This window comes from Trachemys scripta, chromosome 4 (assembly GCF_013100865.1).
Source record: "Trachemys scripta elegans isolate TJP31775 chromosome 4, CAS_Tse_1.0, whole genome shotgun sequence".
NCBI classification, from domain to species: Eukaryota; Metazoa; Chordata; order Testudines; family Emydidae; genus Trachemys; species Trachemys scripta.
The window spans coordinates 72,695,024-72,712,902 of NC_048301.1; the positions used below are offsets into that span (position 1 = coordinate 72,695,024).

Sequence of the window (17,879 nt, forward strand, 5' to 3'; positions counted from 1 at the left end):
GTGGAGTGCTGCCAATCCTCTGAGACAAAGCAGCGCTCTGCGCCAAAGATCGCTGGTGTCGCAGCCCAGAACCTCTGGGGCTTGCCCTCAGACACTGGCACTGTGCTTGCAGTCTCCGCTGTCCCGACGCGGATCGCCTAGAGGAAGACGCCAGTCTCTGTACTACTAGTACTGTTCACCTTCCCGCCAGTCGTCCTCTCGGCGCAGGTCCTGGTTGCCTGCTTTGTGGGAGTGCTCCCGGTCGCGTCTCTGGTCCCCTTGATACCGGCACTGATCCCCTCACTCTGGGCACTGGTCTCTGATGACGACAAACAACAAACTTAGGTGTCGATGGCTCCACCGTGGTCATTGGAAGGGGGATTCTTCCAGCACAGAAGCTCAGTTCAGCGCCTCGCCTAGACTGCACCAGTCCAAATGGGCACCCGAGGCCGCGTCAACATCGATGGCACCTGTGACAGATTGGATCACAGAAACCCCCTTGGGAACTGCCAACTGATGTGCCAAGACTACTTCTGCCCCTGCTTTCCCTGCCAGCTCGTGACTCCAGCACCCCGTCTTGCTGAGCCAGACACGCCAGTCTGCTCCAACACAGACCCAGGGTCTGAACCACGTGCCCCAAAGCTGCAGACTTAACTGAAAGCAGCTTACTGAAGTGTTCCTGTCTTTGACACTCCAATGCCCAACTCCCAATGGGGTCTAAACCGCAGATAAATCCGTTTTACCCTGTATAAAGCGTATACAGGGTAAACTCATAAATTGTTCGCCCCCTGTAACACAGGGAGAGAGAGATGCACAGCTGTTTGCCACCCCCCCCCCAGTATTAATACATACTCTGGGTTAATTAATAAGTAAAAAGTGATTTTATTAAATACAGAAAGTAGGATTTAAATGGTTCCAAGTAGTAACAGACAGAACAAAGTGAATTACCAAGTAAAATAAAATAAAACATGCAAATCTAAGTCTAATACAGTAATAAAATTGAATACAGATAAAATCTCACCCTCAGATGTTTTAATAAGTTTCTTTCAGAGACTGGACGCCTTCCTAGTCTGGGCACAGTCCTTTCTGCTGGTACAGCCCTTATTCCAGCTCTGGTGGTAACTAGGGGATTCCTCATGATGGCTCCCTCCCTTTGTTCTGTTCCACCCACTTGTATATCTTTTGCATAAGGCAGGAATCCTTTATCCCTCTGGGTCCCCCCCACTTCTCAATGGAAAAGTACCAGGTTAAAGATGGATTCCAGTTCAGGTGACATGATCACATGTCACTGTAAGACTTCATTACCCACTTGCCAGCACACACACGTACAGGAAGACTCACAAGTAAAACAGAGCTATCTACAGACAATTGTCCTGTTTAATGGGAGCCATCAAGATTCAAACCACCATTAATGGCCCACACTTTGCATAATTACAATAGGCCCTCAGTTAATTTTATATTTCTACTTTCACATACAAAAATGATAAATTTATACAAATAGGATGACCACACTCAGTAGCTTATAAGCTTTGTAATGATACCTTACAAGAGACCTTTTGCATGAAGCATATTCCAGTTACATTATATTCATACTCATCAGCATACTTTCATAAAATCATAGAGTGCAACGTCACAGCACCCACTTGGCAGCACGGCCAGTGGCAGCGCAGTGGCCTTATTGGAGTGCATGGGGAGTGCCAGTTATGGTGATGCCCCCTTCAGACTGCTCATTGACCACCGCCTTGGAGGAAGAGCTGGTGGCTCCAATGAATGGCACCGGGTTCGGTGCATGAGGCACCACTGTGAGGTTGAGGCAGAGGAAACTGCGCCCACCCCTAAAACCTTCCTCCCTCCCCCAGCTGTGCAGTCATCATCTTTGTCCCTGGATGAGGAGGTTGTGGGACCCTCAAGGGCCAGCCCGCTGGACGATTTTAAAGAACAGCCTGCAATTCCATGTCACGAACCATCAGGCCCTCCTAGGGAGATACAGAGGGAGTCCCATAAGTTAAAGTTGTAAGTTCAAGGAGTGCCTCCCGCAGGGCTTGGCTGAGGAATTTGGCACTCTGGTGGAGGAGGGTACCACGGTGGCTCGGTGCTCCCTCCAGATGGTATGGGATGTGGCTGACTCAGTGGCTAAGGTGGTTGCGTCAGCGGTGGTTATGAGGCTGAGCTCCTGGCTTCCGATCACCAGCCTCTCCCAAGAGATGCAGACCTCGATCCAAGACTGCCCATTCGATGGGGTCGGTCTTTTCTCAGAACAAATGGATGCGAGGTTGTATGGGTTGAAGGACACTTGGGCCACGCTTTGGTCGTTGAGCATGCATACACACACTGCTGCCTGCAAGAAAGCAGTTCCGGCCATCCCCACCGCTTAGGCCTTGGCAGTCTCGTCCAGGGTCTGCAAGGAGAAGAGGCAGAGGTGTTAGTTTTAGCTGCCATCACCCTTCCTCTTCCCACTCACCTGCGCAGCCCAGCCCGGCAAAACACCCTGGGGGCCAGAAGTGCTCGTTTTGAGGGTGTGGTCAAGAGCGACGCCTCAGTCACCTCCCAAGATCCACCCCGCTCTTTCCTCAATTATCTTCATCCCTTCCATTTGGCCTGGTCCCGAGTCACCTCAGACCAATGGGTGCTGGAGATAGTGTCTCAAGGTTACACCCTGCAATTTTGGTCCATCCCTCTCCCCCTTTCCTTTCTATCTCTCTTCAGGGACCCTTCTCACAAGGAACTCCTGGTTCAAGAGGTCGAGAAACTTCTGTGCCTGGAGGTGGTGGAGGAGGTTCCTTGGAACATGACAGAAAGTATTCTACTCCCGTTATTTCCTAATCCCAAAAGCAAAAGGGGGCCTCAGACCCATTTTGGACCTGCAATGCCTTAAGAATTCTCTCAAGAAGTTGAAGTTTGGCATGGTCTCCCTGGTCTCCTCCATTCCTTCTCTGCATCTGGGAGACTGGTACGCTACCCTCGACTTGAAGGACGCCTATTTCAGTATTTCAAGATCAGACGTTTCCTCCGTTTCATAGTGGGCAAATGCAATTTCCAATTTATGGTGCTCCCCTATGGCCTCTCATCGGCTTCAAGGGTCTTCAGGAAATGTATGGTGCCAGGGGCTGCTTACCTGAGATGTCGAGGAGTCCAGGTCTTCTTGTATCTCGACTATTGGCTCATCAAGGGCCGGTCTCGGGAACAAGTGCAGAGAAATCTCTCTATCTGGTGTACTCCACCTGCTGTGACCTGGGCCTTTTGATAAATGGGGGGTGGGAGGGACACCTTAAGGCCAGTCCAGGGCATTGAGTTCATTGAGGTGGTTCTTGACTCCACATGAGCCAGAGCCTTCCTTCCGGAGGCGCGTTTTCAGGCCGTGTCGGATCTGGTCTCCCATGTGAAGAACCACCCGCTCACCATGGCTCACACTTGCCTGCGATTGCTGGGCCACATGGCCACCTGTACATACGTGGTCAGTAATGCCCGGTACCACCTCCGGCCTCTGTAAGCGTAGTTGGCTTCCGTTTACACCCCCAACATACATGATCTAGACTGGGTAGTCAGGGTGCTTGATCATATCGCGTCGTCCCTGGAGTGGTGGTTGAACCCTGGGTCGGTGTTGGAGGGCGTCCCCTTCGTGGCCCGGTCCCTGTTGCTGACCCTGGTCTCAGATGCTTCAGACCTGGGCTGGGGAGCTCACCTGGACGAGCTCAGCACTCAAGGCCACTCGCTGCGGTATGATCTGACCCTTCACATCAATGTCAGGGACTAAGGGCGGTTCGCCTCACCTCCAGGTGTTCTTGCCCCACCTGAGGGGCAAGGTGGTGCAGGTCCTCACGGACAATAGTGCTGAGGTGTATTACATCAACAGGCAGGGCGGAGCCTGGTTGTCCACACTTTGCCAAGAAGCTCTCCGCCTTTGGGACTTCTGTGTGCGGCATGTCATTCATCTGGTAGCCGCGCACCTGCCCGGCAACAAAAATGTGCTAGCAGCTCACCTCAGCATGACCGTCTTGTCTCGCCATGAGTGGTCACTCCATCTGGCGGCGGCCAGTATGATCTTCCGAAAGTGGGGAACTCCCCAGGTGGACTTGGTCGCGTCCTGCCAGAACAGGAAATGCCACGTGTTCTGTTCACTCCGGGGGATGGACAAGGGTTCCCTGTCAGATGTTTTCCTGCTCCTGTGGTCAGGGGCCCTGATTTACACCTTCCCGCCAGTGCCATGGAGTCCTCGTGAAGATCAAATAGGACAGGGTGAAGATTAGTTCGGCACGCTACTGGACCTTTCGGTAGCCGCGCCACTGTGGCTCCCTCTCTGGCTGGACCTGCTGTCCCAGGACCATGGCAGTCTCCTGCACCCGAACCTGGAGGTGTTGCACTTGACAGAGTGGCTATTAAATGGCTGAATGTGGAAGAGCAGGACTGCTCAACCTTGGCGCAACAGGTCTTGCTGGATAGCAGAAAGCACTCCACCAGAGCGACTTACATGCCGAAGTAGAAAAGATTCACATGCTGGCCTCGCTGCAGGTGATCCTGGATTATCTTCTGCACCTCAAACTTCAGGGCTGCTCCCTGTAAACAGTCAAGGTCCACCTGGTTGGTATTTTGGCTTTCCACCCTCCGTTCCAAGGCAGGTCGGTCTTCGCTCACAACCTTTCGTTCTTGAAAGGTCTGGAGCATAATTACGCTCACATCCAGGATCCTGTCTCTCCCTGGGATTTGAATCTCATGCTGTCAAGGCTCATGGGGCCTCCCTTCGAACCTCTGGCTTCCTGCTATCTTCTGTTTCTCTCCTGTAAGGTTGTGTTCTTGGTGGCAGATATGTCTGCCCGCAGTGTGTCTGAGATCAGGACACTTAAGTCAGAACCCTACCCTATACGGTGTTCTACAAAGATAAAGTCCAGTTGCAGCCACATCCGGTGTTCCTGCCCAAGGTAGTTTGCCCGTTTCATACCAGCTAGGACATTTTTTTTACTGGTCTTCTTTCCAAAGCCCCGTAAATCTGAAGTGGAGTGCAGGATACATGTCCTGGACATCAGGAGGGCGCTGGCCTTCTATAGCAACAGGACAAGGCCGTTTTGCAAGTCAGTGTGGCTGTTCTTTGCAGTAGCAGACAGGATGAAAGGTTATCCAGTGTCTGCTCAAAAGATTTCGTCCTGGATCACTGCCTGCATCCGATGCTGCTGCTAGCTGGTGAATGTGCCTCCACCGGCAATATCGAGGTGCACTTGACTAGCGTGCAAGCATCATCAGCGGACTTCTTGCCTTAGGTGCCGATCCAAGAGATCTGTAGAGCTGCTACCTGGTCGTCTGTCTGCACATTTACGTCCCATTATGCACTTACCTAGCAGGCCCGGGACAATGCTGGCTTCGGCAAGGCAGTGCTGCAAGATCGTGAACTCTGAGCCCACCTCCATTGGTACTGCTTGTGAGTCACCTAGAATGGAATAGACATGAGCAAGCACTTGAAGAAAAAACGGTTACCTACCTTTCATAACTGTTGTTCTTCGAGATGCGTTTCTCATGTCTATTCCATTACCCACCCTCCTGCCCCTCTGTCAGAGTTGCCAGCAAGAAGGAATTGAGAGCCTGATATACCGGTGCATGAGTGTGGCACTAAAGGAGACGCCACTGCCAACCCTACAGATACCACTAAGGCCAAAATCTCAGACAACCATGCACGTGGAATGGAATGGATATCAGCAGTACATATCAAAGAACAATAGTTACGAAAGGTAGGTAACAGTTTTTTCACGATATTTAATGGGTCACTCCTGTCTGGTGGTTTACACTCTTGCAAAGGTTTACAATGCAGATGCTCAAATATTATCTTACAATATGAGATACAGATGTTATGCAGTAGAACCTCAGTTAAGAACAGCTCAGGAATGGAGGTTGTATGTAACTCTAAAATGTTCATAACTCTGAACAAAACATTATGGTGGTTCTTTCAAAAGTTTACAACTAAACATTGACTTAATGAAGCTTTGAAACTTTTACTATGCAGAAAAAAATGCTGCTTCCCCTTTATTTATATTTTAATACCTTACATTTAACAGTACTATATTTGCCTTTTGGGGGGGAGGGGGCGGGTGTCTCTGTTGCTGCCTGATTGCATACTTCTGGTTCCAAATGAGGTGTGTGGTTGACTGGTCAGTTCGTAACTCTCAGGTTTTACTGTAAGTGAGATTAATGCATGCAGCAGCTCACAAGCATTCAGTAAAGACTAAAAATATTCTTAATTTTCAAGTATCGGGATAGCCGTATTAGTCTGTATCCACAAAAACAACAAGGAGTCTGGTGGCATCTTAAAGACTAACAGATTTATTTGGGCATAAGCTTTTGTGGGTAACAAACCTCACTTCTCAGATGCAAGTGAGGTTTGTTACCCATGAAAGCTTATGCCCAAATAAATCTGTTAATCTTTAAGGTGCCACCGGACTCCTTGTTGTTGTTAGTATTATTAAAGCAGGTATTAAAATTAACATTCAGGTGAGCTAGACTGATTTCAGTGATGTATTTCTCAGTATTCAATTGAGGCATGAGGACCTTGGCATGAGCTGGCACCTGGTATGCCAGCATCACACCATTCTCCCTGCCTCTGACAGCATGGCTTTTGGATAGACAATGAGCATAGAGTGAACTTACTATAAGGGAGTTCAAGCCATCTTCCAGAACAGCAGGAGACTCACTAAATGAAAATGCTATTCTGATAAAGGGAAATGATTTTCCCTTTGGTGCCAGTAGCAGCACTTACCTGTGGAGGTATCAGGTATTCTTCTCATAGTGGATTATCTTCTGTCACTTAAGATGTTCTGCTTGTCGATCAGCTCCCTATGGGTACATTTGGCAGTTGCTAGTGCTTTCCACTCTCCGGTGGCATGCTGCTCTGTTTTTACTCATTCCATTACGACAAAGTTCCTGAAGGGCATCAGAAGGAAGTTTCCTCCAGTTTTCAAGCTGGTCCCTGTCTGGGACTTGACCCTTGTCCTGTCTGCCCTCACAAGACCACCTTTTGATGCTTCAGTCTCTTGTTCACTCCTGCACCTGTCCTGCAAAGTCACCTTTCAACAGCTATTACTTCTGCTAGAAAGTTAGTGTCAACTTGGAGCCCTAATGGCAGACGCATCTCACTATTTTTCACAGGGACAAGGTTTCTTTACATTCTAAGTTTGTACCTAAGGTGTCTTCTGAGTTTTACTTTAACCAAGCTGTATGCCAGCCAGTGATTTATCCTAAACTTTACCAAAGCATGGAGGAAGTAAGACTCCATTCCCTAAATGTGCACAGAGCTCTTGTCTTCTATCTGCACAGAACAATACCTGTTCAGAAGTCTCCAAAGTTGGTTGTTGCTATTGCCAAAAAACTGAAAGGGAAAGCTATCTCTTTCAGACTTTCTAAGTGGATACCTTCTTGCATCTTCCTCTGACATTATTAAAATCTCTCCTCCTCAAACGGTCAGGATCTACAATATCTAAAGTGATATCAGTAGCTTCCTCACAGGAAATTGTCCCTCCTTGGAGATTTGCGAAGGCACCACTTGGGGCTCTGTGCACATTTTCACCAGACATTATACACTGATGTAAACTTTAGCCACAGATGCCTCCTTTTGGCTCAGTGATTCCCCACTCGGATACAACATACTTCCTCTCACCCTTGGGAGACCACCACAGTGAATACCCGCAAGGGACAAAACTTGAAAAGAAAGGAAAGGCTACTTACCTTACGGTAACTGGAGTTCTTAGAGATGTGTGGTCCCTGTGAGTATTCACAACCTGCCCTCCTCCCCTGTGATTAGGTTATCCTGATCCATGGTATCCTGATTCAAACTGGGGGGCAGTTGGTCTGTGCCACCCTTTATGCCTTTGGATGAAAGCATGAGGAGGTGCAGGTGCAGACCAACAGACACCTGTGCTAATGAAGATATTTTGGTCCTGAAAGCACACAGCGCGGGCACACCACACATCTTGAAGAACGCAGTTATTGTAAGGTAGGTAATCTTCCTTCTGGGTTCCTTTTCACTACTTCTGTCAAAAGCCTATACTCCGTCCCCTGTGAAAGTAATAGGAGATTTGGGAGCCTCAAATCCTTGTAAATCTTGGGGAGGGATAATTCAAAAACATACTGGGTATTCTACTGGGAGGCTCTGTGTCTGTGCACTGTGGCCCAATGATAGCATAGTTCCTGCATTAATCCTGAAGTGAGAAAATCCTTTGCTGTTGGCTCTTCTGGATCCCATTTTGGAGCCTGGTCAGTGTTAGTTTGTGAGGTGAATAGTATTGTAGAAAAAGCTGCATCTCTGGTTCCACCTCCTTTCACCGTGTGGAGCCTGGATTCCTGCAGAGCCAGTATAGGTAGGGGTAATTGCCATTGGCACTCTCTTTTGGGGCTTTACCCCACTGCTTAGACCCACCTGCTTTTTGTCCTCTGCTCAGAGGCAGATGGGAAGATATGATCCCCACCAGTTCTGAAGTGTGGCTGAGTGCAACAGCGTGAGAGGAGAAAACATGAAATTTTGTTTGAAGTACAACAGTTTGATAAATGCTGTTGGCTGAACTTAAACAAAATTCTTTTTTGTTTGTTTGTTTGTTTTTCTTTTTTTCCAGACTGTGTGCTCAGCAGCATTTCAGAACTGGCTAGACTATTAAGCAAATCGCATCAACTCTGTGTCAGATTCCTTATCTGTAAAATGGGGATAATGATACTTCAATCCTTTGTAAAGCACTTTGAGATCCACAGATCAAATGCTATATAAGTAGGGCTGTCAAACATTAATCGCATTGTTAAACTATAGTAGAATATCATTTATTTAAATATTTTTGGATGTTTTCTACATTTTCAAATATATCTATTTCAATTACAACACAGAATACAGAGTGTACAGTGCTCACTTTATATTTTTGATTACAAATATTTGCGCTGAAAAAAGTAGTATATTTCAATTCACCTAATACAAGTACTGTAGTGCAATCTCTTTATCATGAAAGTTGAACTTACAAATTTAGAATTATGTACAAAAAATAACTGTGTTCAAAAGTAAAACAATGTAAAACTTTAGCGCCTACAAGTCCACTCAGTCGTACTTCAGCCAATCGCTCAGACAAACAACTTTGGTTACAATTTGCAGGAGATAATGCTGCCCGCTTCGTGTTTACAATGTCACCTGAAAGTGAGAACAGACATTCACATGGCATTGTTGTAGCCGGCATCGCAAGATATTTAGGTGCCAGATGTGCTAAAGATTCATATGTCCCTTCATGCTTAAACCACCATTCCAGAGGACATGCGTCCATGCTGATAACAGAAAATGTGGAAATGGCAGAGGTGCTTAATGACTTCTTTGTTTCGGTTTTCACCGAGAAGGTTGGTGGTAATTGGACATCTAAAATAATGAATGCCAGTGAAAATGAGGTAGGATCAGAGTCTAAAATAGGGAAAGAACAAGTCAAAAATTACTTAGACAAGTTAGATGTCTTCAGATCACCAGGGCCTGATGAAATGCATCCTAGAATACTAAAGGAGCTGACTGAGGAGATATCTGAGCCATTAACAATTATCTTTGAAAAGTTATGGAAGACGGGAGACATTCCAGAAGACTGGAAAAAGGCAAATATAGTGCCCATCTATAAAAAGGGAATTAAGGACAGGCTGGGGAATTACAGACCAGTCAGCTTAACTTCTGTACCCAGAAAGATAATGGAGTAAATAATTAAGCAATCAATTTGGAAACACCTAGAAGATAATAAGGTGATAAGTAACAGTCAGCATGGATTTGTCAAGAACAAATTTTGTCAAATCAGCTTTCTTTGACAACCTTGTGGGCAGGGGGGAAGCGGTAGATGTGGTATATCTTGACTTTAGTAAGGCTTTTGATACTATCTTGCATGACCTTCTCATAAACAAACTAGGGAAATACAATCTAGATGGAGCTATTATAAGGTGGGTGCATTACTGGTTGGAAAATCGTTCCCAGAGAGTAGTTATCAGTGGTTCACAGTCATACCTGAAGGGCATAATGAGTGGGGTCCCGCAGGGATCAGTTCTGGGTCTGGTTCTGTTCAATATCTTCATCAGTGATTTTGATAATGGCATAAAGAGTACATTTATAAAGTTTGTGTACGATACCAAGCTGGGAGGGATTGCAAGTGCTTTGGAAGATAGGATTAAGATTCAAAATGATGTGGACAAACTGGAGAAATGGTCTGAAGTAAATAGGATGAAATTCAATAAGGATAAATGCAAAGTACTCACTTGGGAAGGAACAATCAGTTGCACGCATACAAAATGGGAAATGACTGCCTAGGAAGAAGTACTGCGGAAAAGCATCTGGGGAGTCATAGTGGATCACAAGCTAAATATGAGTAAACAGTGTAACGCTGTTGCAAAAAAAGCAAACATCATTCTGGGATGTATTAGCAGGAGTGTTATAAGCAAGACATGAGAAGTAATTCTTATGTTCTACTCCACACTGATCAGGCCTCAACTGGAGTATTGTGTCCAGTTCTGGGTGCCACATTTCAGGCAAGATGTGGACAAATTGGAGAAAGTCCAGAGAAAAGCAACAAAAATGATTAAAGTCTAGAAAACATGACCTGTGAGGGAAGATTGAAAAAATTGGATTTGTTTAGTCTGGAAAAGAAAAGACTGAGAGGGGACATAAAGTTTTCAAGTACATATAAGGTTGTTACAAGGAGGAGGGAGAAAAATTGTTGTTCTTAACCTCTGAGGATAGGACAAGAAGCTATGGGCTTAAATTGCAGCAAGAGTGGTTTTGGTTGGACATTAGGAAAAACTTCCTAACTTCAGAGTGGTTAAACATGGGAATAAATTTCCTGGGGAGGGGTGGAATCTCAATCATTGGGGATTTTTAAGAGCAGGTAGGATAAACACCTGTCAGGGATGGTCTAGATCAGTGGTTCCCAAACTTGTTCCGCCATTTGTGCAGGGAAAGCCCCTGGTGGGCCAGGCCAGTTTGTTTACCTGCCGCGTCTGCAGGTTCAGCCGATCGTGGCTCCCAGTGGCTGCGGTTCGCTGCTCCCATTGTTCTGGAGTACCATGAACGGTACATGTAAAACGAACATGTGCTGGGTCATCATCCGAGACTGTTATAACATGAAATATATGGCAGAATGTGTGTAAAATAGGAGACATACAATTCTCCCCCAAGGAGTTCAGTCACAAATTTAATTAGCACATTTTTTTAATGAGCATTATCAGCATGGAAGCACGTCCTCTGGAATGGTGGCCGAAGCATGAATGTTTAGCATATATGGCACGTAAATACCTTGTAACACCGGCTACAAGAGTGCCATGTGAATGCCTGTTCTCACTTTCAAGTGACATTGTAAATAAGAAGCACTCAGCAGTATCTCCCACCAATGTAAACAAATTTGTTTGTCTTAGCGATTGGCTGAACAAGAAGTAGGACTAAGTGGACTTGTAGACTCTGAAGTTTTACATTGTTTCGTTTTTGAGTGCAATTCTGTACCAAAAAAATCTACATTTGTAAGTTACATTTTCATGATAGAGATTGCACTACAGTACTTGTATGAGGTGAATTGAAAAATACAATTTTTTATCATTTTTACAGTGCCAAATATTTGTAATAAAAAATAATAATGTAAAGTGAGCAATGTACACTTTGTATTCTGTGTTGTAATAGAAATCAATATATTTGAAAATTTAGAAAAAAATTCAAAAATATTTAATAAATTTCAGTTAGTATTCTATTGTTTAACAGTGCAATTAATCACAATTAATTTTTTAATCACAGTTTATTTTTTGAGTTAATTGCATAAGTTAACTGCGGTTAATTGACAGCCCTATATATAAGTATTATTTTTATTACTAATACAAAGCATTTATACTGTATAACATTTTATTTGTATTTTAAAAAAGAAGAATTGGGAACTGCTTCAGGGATCCTCATTCCATTTCTTTGCGAAAAGAATAGTAGTGCTACTATCTGACAAATACAGCAGCTAGCCTGGAAGAATGGTTCAAGAGGAGAAAAGTGGCAGTTTTGAACTGCTTTCTGTGGGTCTGGCTGACCTTTTCAGAACTGGTTTGTGCCCTTAGCCCTTAATTGAAAGGAATGTTGGGCCAAAATCAGTTCTTTTGAAAGAGTAACGGGTTGTGAGATGAGGGAAAGAGGGAGCAAGTCAAGAGTTTAGTGAATTTAAGAGGAAGAAAGGTTAGAGAAAGATGTTAATTTTCCTTGCTAATTTCTCTTGCCCTGTGAGGTGAGTTTTGGGCTTATCTAGAGCTCCTTTTATATGGAATCTGATCCAAAGCCCTTTGAAATTTAAGGAGCTGCTTAAAATTCCCTCCCTCCCCCCAGTTATTGGTTTTAGTGTATTTATTTTGGGGGGGGGGGGAAATGGAAAATGGTAAAAAAAAAAATCCTCAAATTGCAACAGACTCTGTGAAGCTGTGCATTAGTAAGATACTGATGCAGTTCTTGGCTGGCTTTGTCTTTGACCTCATGCCTGCCACAGTGTACCTGTGATGTGCACTAATTGCCAGTAATTACCCATTTATTGCTTATTTCAGAAGGAAAACAGTGGACTGCAAATGCTTGAATCTGAAAATTTGAATTTAGCATGACCCAGACTTTTTAGCTGCACATATGCATGGTATTGCATATACTAACCAAAATTTTTATAAAGGTTAAAATGTGTAACTCATAGGTTGTTAAGGGTATTTTCAGAATAATTGAACTTTGCTTTTCATGCCCCACTAACACACCTGACAAATGAATTTGAACTGTCAGCCACCCACGAAAGCTTATGCTTCAATACATCTGTTAGACTTAAAGGTGCCACAGGACCCTCTGTTGCCCCCTCATTAATGGTAGTTATAATGTCTTTATATTTCCAGTGCTCTGTTATTTTTTACATTCAATTTAAAGCACATGTGTAAAACCTGATTTTACTTTTTCTGTATTGTGTTTGACAGCATAGTCTCTTAATTTTTCCTTTGCTTTTCACCTTTTTTGTTTTAAACTGGTGTAAATGTGCAATGTTTAATACTCTATTAGAATCACATAACCCTAATATGTGCTAGCTACAATAACAGATAAGTACTAGAGTTAAAGGCCTCAACATTCTCAATACTAGTCTCTTTTTCATTTGTAAAAAAATTCCTCTTGGACAGAAAGTTGGCAGGCAATCTAAAAAGTGGAAACTTTATTTTTCTTGGTTTAAAAAGAAAAAATTGTCCTTTCTAGATCAAAAAATGTAATATGTAAAGTAGGGTAGAATATAGGTGAATTGTTTGCATTTCTATAACTCAAAGGATTAATATTTTATTGCAGGATACTAATTGTAGGTTTTCTTGTTGTTTAAAGAGACGCTGATGAGAGAAATTATGGCTCAGATCTTTTTCTCAGGTGGTCATGCCCACAATGAAGGGTTTGGGGAGAGCAGATCTCCATGAGGAATCCTATGCAGAGGTTTCCCTCATGTCATCCAGTTGGGGATATGTGGGATTGGCCTAATCACAGACTGTGGGGCCTGCTCCCAAATCTGGTTGATTCCCTGAGGCCAGTGGAAGACCCTGTGCCTCTGAGGTTCCTTACATCAGCATTCACCCCCCTCTTAGCTCCCAAGTACTGCATTTCAATTGGAGTTGCATCAGCAGCAATTTACCAGGACACGGGTCCTTCTGGAACCCTGGTGGGGACTCTGAGGAAAGGGTAAGAGAGCCTAGAGTTATATTTTCTCATAAAGGTTTGCAGCACAAGAGCTGGGAAATGTGTAGTTTCTCACCTAATTTCCACCTACTTGCCCATATGAACCTCATGAAACCTGTGGAAGAATCTCTGTGTGGGTGTGGTGCTGTAGAGGCAGCTGCCCTGTCTCTTCAATATCCGATGCTGGGAGAGCCACACTCAGATGGTCCTTCTATTCACAGTTCTAGGAGACATGATTGGAGCCCCCCCTCCCTTTTCTTTAAAAAACACTTTACCTATAACTAATGTCCGTTAAACTTAAAAAATTAATGAATTAAAATCTAATACTTATATTTTCACCATTTATATACTGAGTACTTTTTGCGATTTGACTCAGTTTGGACAGCAAAACTAGACTGGTAAATTTCACTTCGTTCTTAATCAGTTTCATTTTCTGCCCAACCCTGGTTTGTCTCCCGTAGGCCAGCGGTTCTCAAACTCTAGGTTGGGACCCCATTTTAATGGGGTCGCTAGGGCTGGCTCAGACTTGTTGGGACATAGGGCTGTGGCCAAAGCCCGAGCCCCAGCCCCACCGCTCGGGACCGAAGCCAAAGCCCAAGGACTTCCGCCCTGGGTGGTGGGGCTCAGGTTACAGACCCCTGCCTGGGGCTGAAGCTCTTGGGCTTTGCCCTCCCCCTTCCTCCCCCGCCTGGGACGGTAGGGCTCGGGCTTTGGCCCTGCACCTGGGGCAGCTGGGCTCAGGCTTCGGTCCTCGCTCCTGGGGTTGTGTAATAATTTTTGTTGTCAGAAGGGGGTTGCGGTGCAACGAAGCTTGAGAACTCCTGCCATAGACAGAAAATGTTAAAATAAGACTCATTGACTTTATTAATAATCATCATGGATTGATTTAAATCAAAGTGATTTAAATCACAGATTTTAATAATTTAGATCAGCAAGCAGGAAACCTTGATTGAAATCAGATTTTAATCTTGCTTTGCATTTGTACTTCAGTTATTTTCCTAAAGAGAGGTTAATTTTCACTGGTTGCTCACCATTACAACATGCTGATTTTCAATTAAATGTACCTGTTACACTAAATTTGGTGCTGCTTTTATAAAACTAGGAGGCTACAGTACAAGTTTATTTAAGGAACTTTAGAGTTTAACATACATTTATTCAGATTCCTAATTTTTACATTTTTGATTGTTAGAAAGTGGTGAATAATGCATTTCTTGTTTACTAGATTTTGTGTGTGTGTGTGTGTGAGAGAGAGAGAGAGAGAGAGAGAGAGAGATTGTGTCAAGCTGTATTTGGATGGAAATTCTAATGCAACTAAAAATGCACTAAAACTTAATTTTTTTAATTCATTAAAAGTTCTGCCTTAAATGTGCTGAATAAATAAACTTTTTGATAATTTTTTTTTTAAATTGCGTTTAAAACTATAACTGATTTATTGAACAAAGCATTATCTATGATTAGTGAATTGAACTGATCGTTTAGTTTGTCTTCTGGATTTTAGAGCTAGTAAATCTCATTCTGTCATATCACATTTTTATTCAAAGATTGGAAGTGGAAAACAAGCTTTCATGATTTTCAGCTTCCAACTGGTGTCTTAACTTTGAATGAACTAGTCATTGAACTAAACTAGTTAAACTGGCGTGAAGAAAATATTTTCCCTGTGCTTCCAGAAGAGGCTACTGCTGTCTTAAACTGGTTTAGCACTTCAACAAACTCCGGTACTTACCCCAGGACTACTAGTTCAGTGGTTTGACTTTCTTCAGCACTTCATCTGTAAACATGTACCACTTGAATATTATTTTTAATTTAATTTTAAATGGTCTTAATAGATTATAGAGAGACAAAGTGGGTGAGGTAATAGCTTCTGTCAGACCAAATTCTGTTGGTGAGATACAAGCTTTCGAGCTTATGCAATGCTGTTCCTCCAGTAAAAGATATATGTTTTAATCCCTTTCGTGCAGCACTGGGAATATATATTCTGTTCTAGTTTAATATGTAAGTTAGTAGAGTGTTTGTAGGCAAACATGTCTGCCCGCAAACTTTAACTCAGGGAGCAAGAATGTCAATTTTCAGGAGTTCAGAAAGTTTCCAAGTCAGGTTTAAAGATCAGAAGGAAAGCTTTCTTTGGGAAGCTGTTAGGTTCCCTATGTTTGCAAGGATCATCTGCAAATTAGACTCAGATGCTATTATGAAAGATGGTCTATTTGATTTCAGTATTCATGTTTTTTATTATAGTATAACTATGTTTTAAAAACTGCCTAATTTCTGGCTTCTGCTAACCATAAAATAAAAACTTTATTCTACAGCAATAGTGTGGAGAAAAGGAACTTTCATTTTCTGAAGCCAGAGACTGAACGCACTGTGGAATTAGTAAAGAGACAGCTAGAAAGAGTGGAGAAAGTAGAGAATGGAGTTGCAGACTCTACAGGAGGCTCTGAAAGTGGAAATTCAGGTTCACCAGGTAAGTTGTATTCTTTATTTCTTGGTTTTCTTCTCATACATTTTAGTGCAAGTAATGGTTAGTCCTAAGAGGTCAGGTATAGCAATAGCCTGTTAAGTTTTGAAATTGCTATAGAACTTTACACTTCAAACTTTCTGTTTAACCATCAGTGGCTTCTTTATGCCAGTAAATACTTCATAAATCCATTGGTCTGAATTTTTTTTTAAAATGACATTCTTCAGCATTGAGGAAACAATCTAAAGAGGGCATTTTCAGTGAATTTTGGCTGAAAGGTCTTTCTGTGGTCCAAAGGCACATACAGCTAACATGAGGGATAGGGAGAAAATCCTGGAATCATGGAGAGATGTGTTCCAGTGAGAACATCCTGAATGCTGATGCAGCTGGGGCTTAGACCCCAGGGTGATAGCCACTCGAGTGGTATTTTAAATAGAACCCAAGATATTTGGCTGTAGAAACAGCCTCCTTTCACCTGAGCTCAAGAAGAATCTTTATTTTGTAGTGTTAGGATGCTTAAGTTTGTCTGTCATATGCTAAATGGCAATAAAAATAACAGCCATTCCGTTTCATCACAAATGAGTAATTTTAGTTAGATTGGTATAGCATTGAGAAACGTAAGTGGAGGTGTGTCAAAATGGTTTTTCAAATATAAGGTAAGGTCACAACCATAACTATGGAGTTACTACCATAATGTAGTGTTATCTTTTCAAAATACTAAATTAATATAAAATCAACTAACTGTGTGAGTATCTCTCAGGGACATGTGAGAACTGCTACTTCTTTTACACGAGTAAAATGAGATGTGTGTGGGATTCTGTGATGAAGTTTATAGACTATTTGAACTGTAAACTTGGCTCTGACATTGTCTCGCTGTGAGCAAGTCTCTTCACTTCTGTTTTTGTCAGCTACCACAATGAGCATAATACTTGAATGGTTAGATCAGTAAAATTAGGATAATTATATTTGTCTAGCTCACAGGGATGTTGTGAGCTCTAACTGAATAAAGTTTATGAAGTGTTAAGACCAAAACATGGAAGAGTGTGGAACAGAACTCAAGCCTTTCCTCTATTCTAGCTTTAGATGCATTCTGATAGACGCTGAGGCCTTTTACTGGGAGCAGGTGGATCATTTAAAGAGAGCCAGATACCAGCTTCCAGAATTGCAGATTAGCATTATGTGCTTGTGATGAGGCTCCACTCATCATACTAGCGCCTCTTGCTGGTTGTCTTGGCGATCAGGTCCGCAGGTCAGTATGTCCGTTCCCAGTGTTCCTCGCCCACCGTCACTCCTGCTCCTGGACCCGCATCACTCCAAGGACTACAGCATTGTCTTCATGACACAGCCCTCTGGCCATGCCCCACACACTGCGCTCCCCATTCCGGGGGCCAATCCAACTGTCCAACCAGTGTGGGGGGACCTGGGCCCACCCACTATTCCAGGTTCCGGCCCAGGGACTCTGTAGATGCCAGCCACATCCTGTATCCCCTCCAACCTCTCAGTACATTTTCCTGGGCCACTTCTCCACAGCTCCAGCACTTTCTTCACCCTTCCCTCAGGGCCTCAGCATGTCTATCTTAGCCACCAGCCAGGAGCTCTCTCTAGCTTCCCCGGTAGTAGCAGTGCTGGCGTTCCTTCCTCCTGCAAGGCAGCCAGGCCTTCCTCCTTGAGCTCCAGGGAGCAACTGAACCTGCTTTGTTCTACAGCTCTTCTTATATGGGCTTGTCAGGCTCTGATTGGCTGCTTTTCGCACAGCCGCCCTACGGCATCATT

The 17,879-nt window shown here is 43.8% G+C and overlaps 1 protein-coding gene across 1 annotated transcript in view; it reads left to right on the top strand.

Moving 5' to 3' along the window:
• The window catches only part of PHF21A (PHD finger protein 21A), a gene marked incomplete in the record, with an annotated part of 290,156 nt that overhangs the window by 82,793 nt on the left and 189,484 nt on the right, over window positions 1–17,879 (top strand). Inside the window, 1 exon segment of the mRNA XM_034769562.1 lies at window positions 15,958–16,112. Coding sequence (XP_034625453.1) covers window positions 16,059–16,112 — 54 coding nt within the window.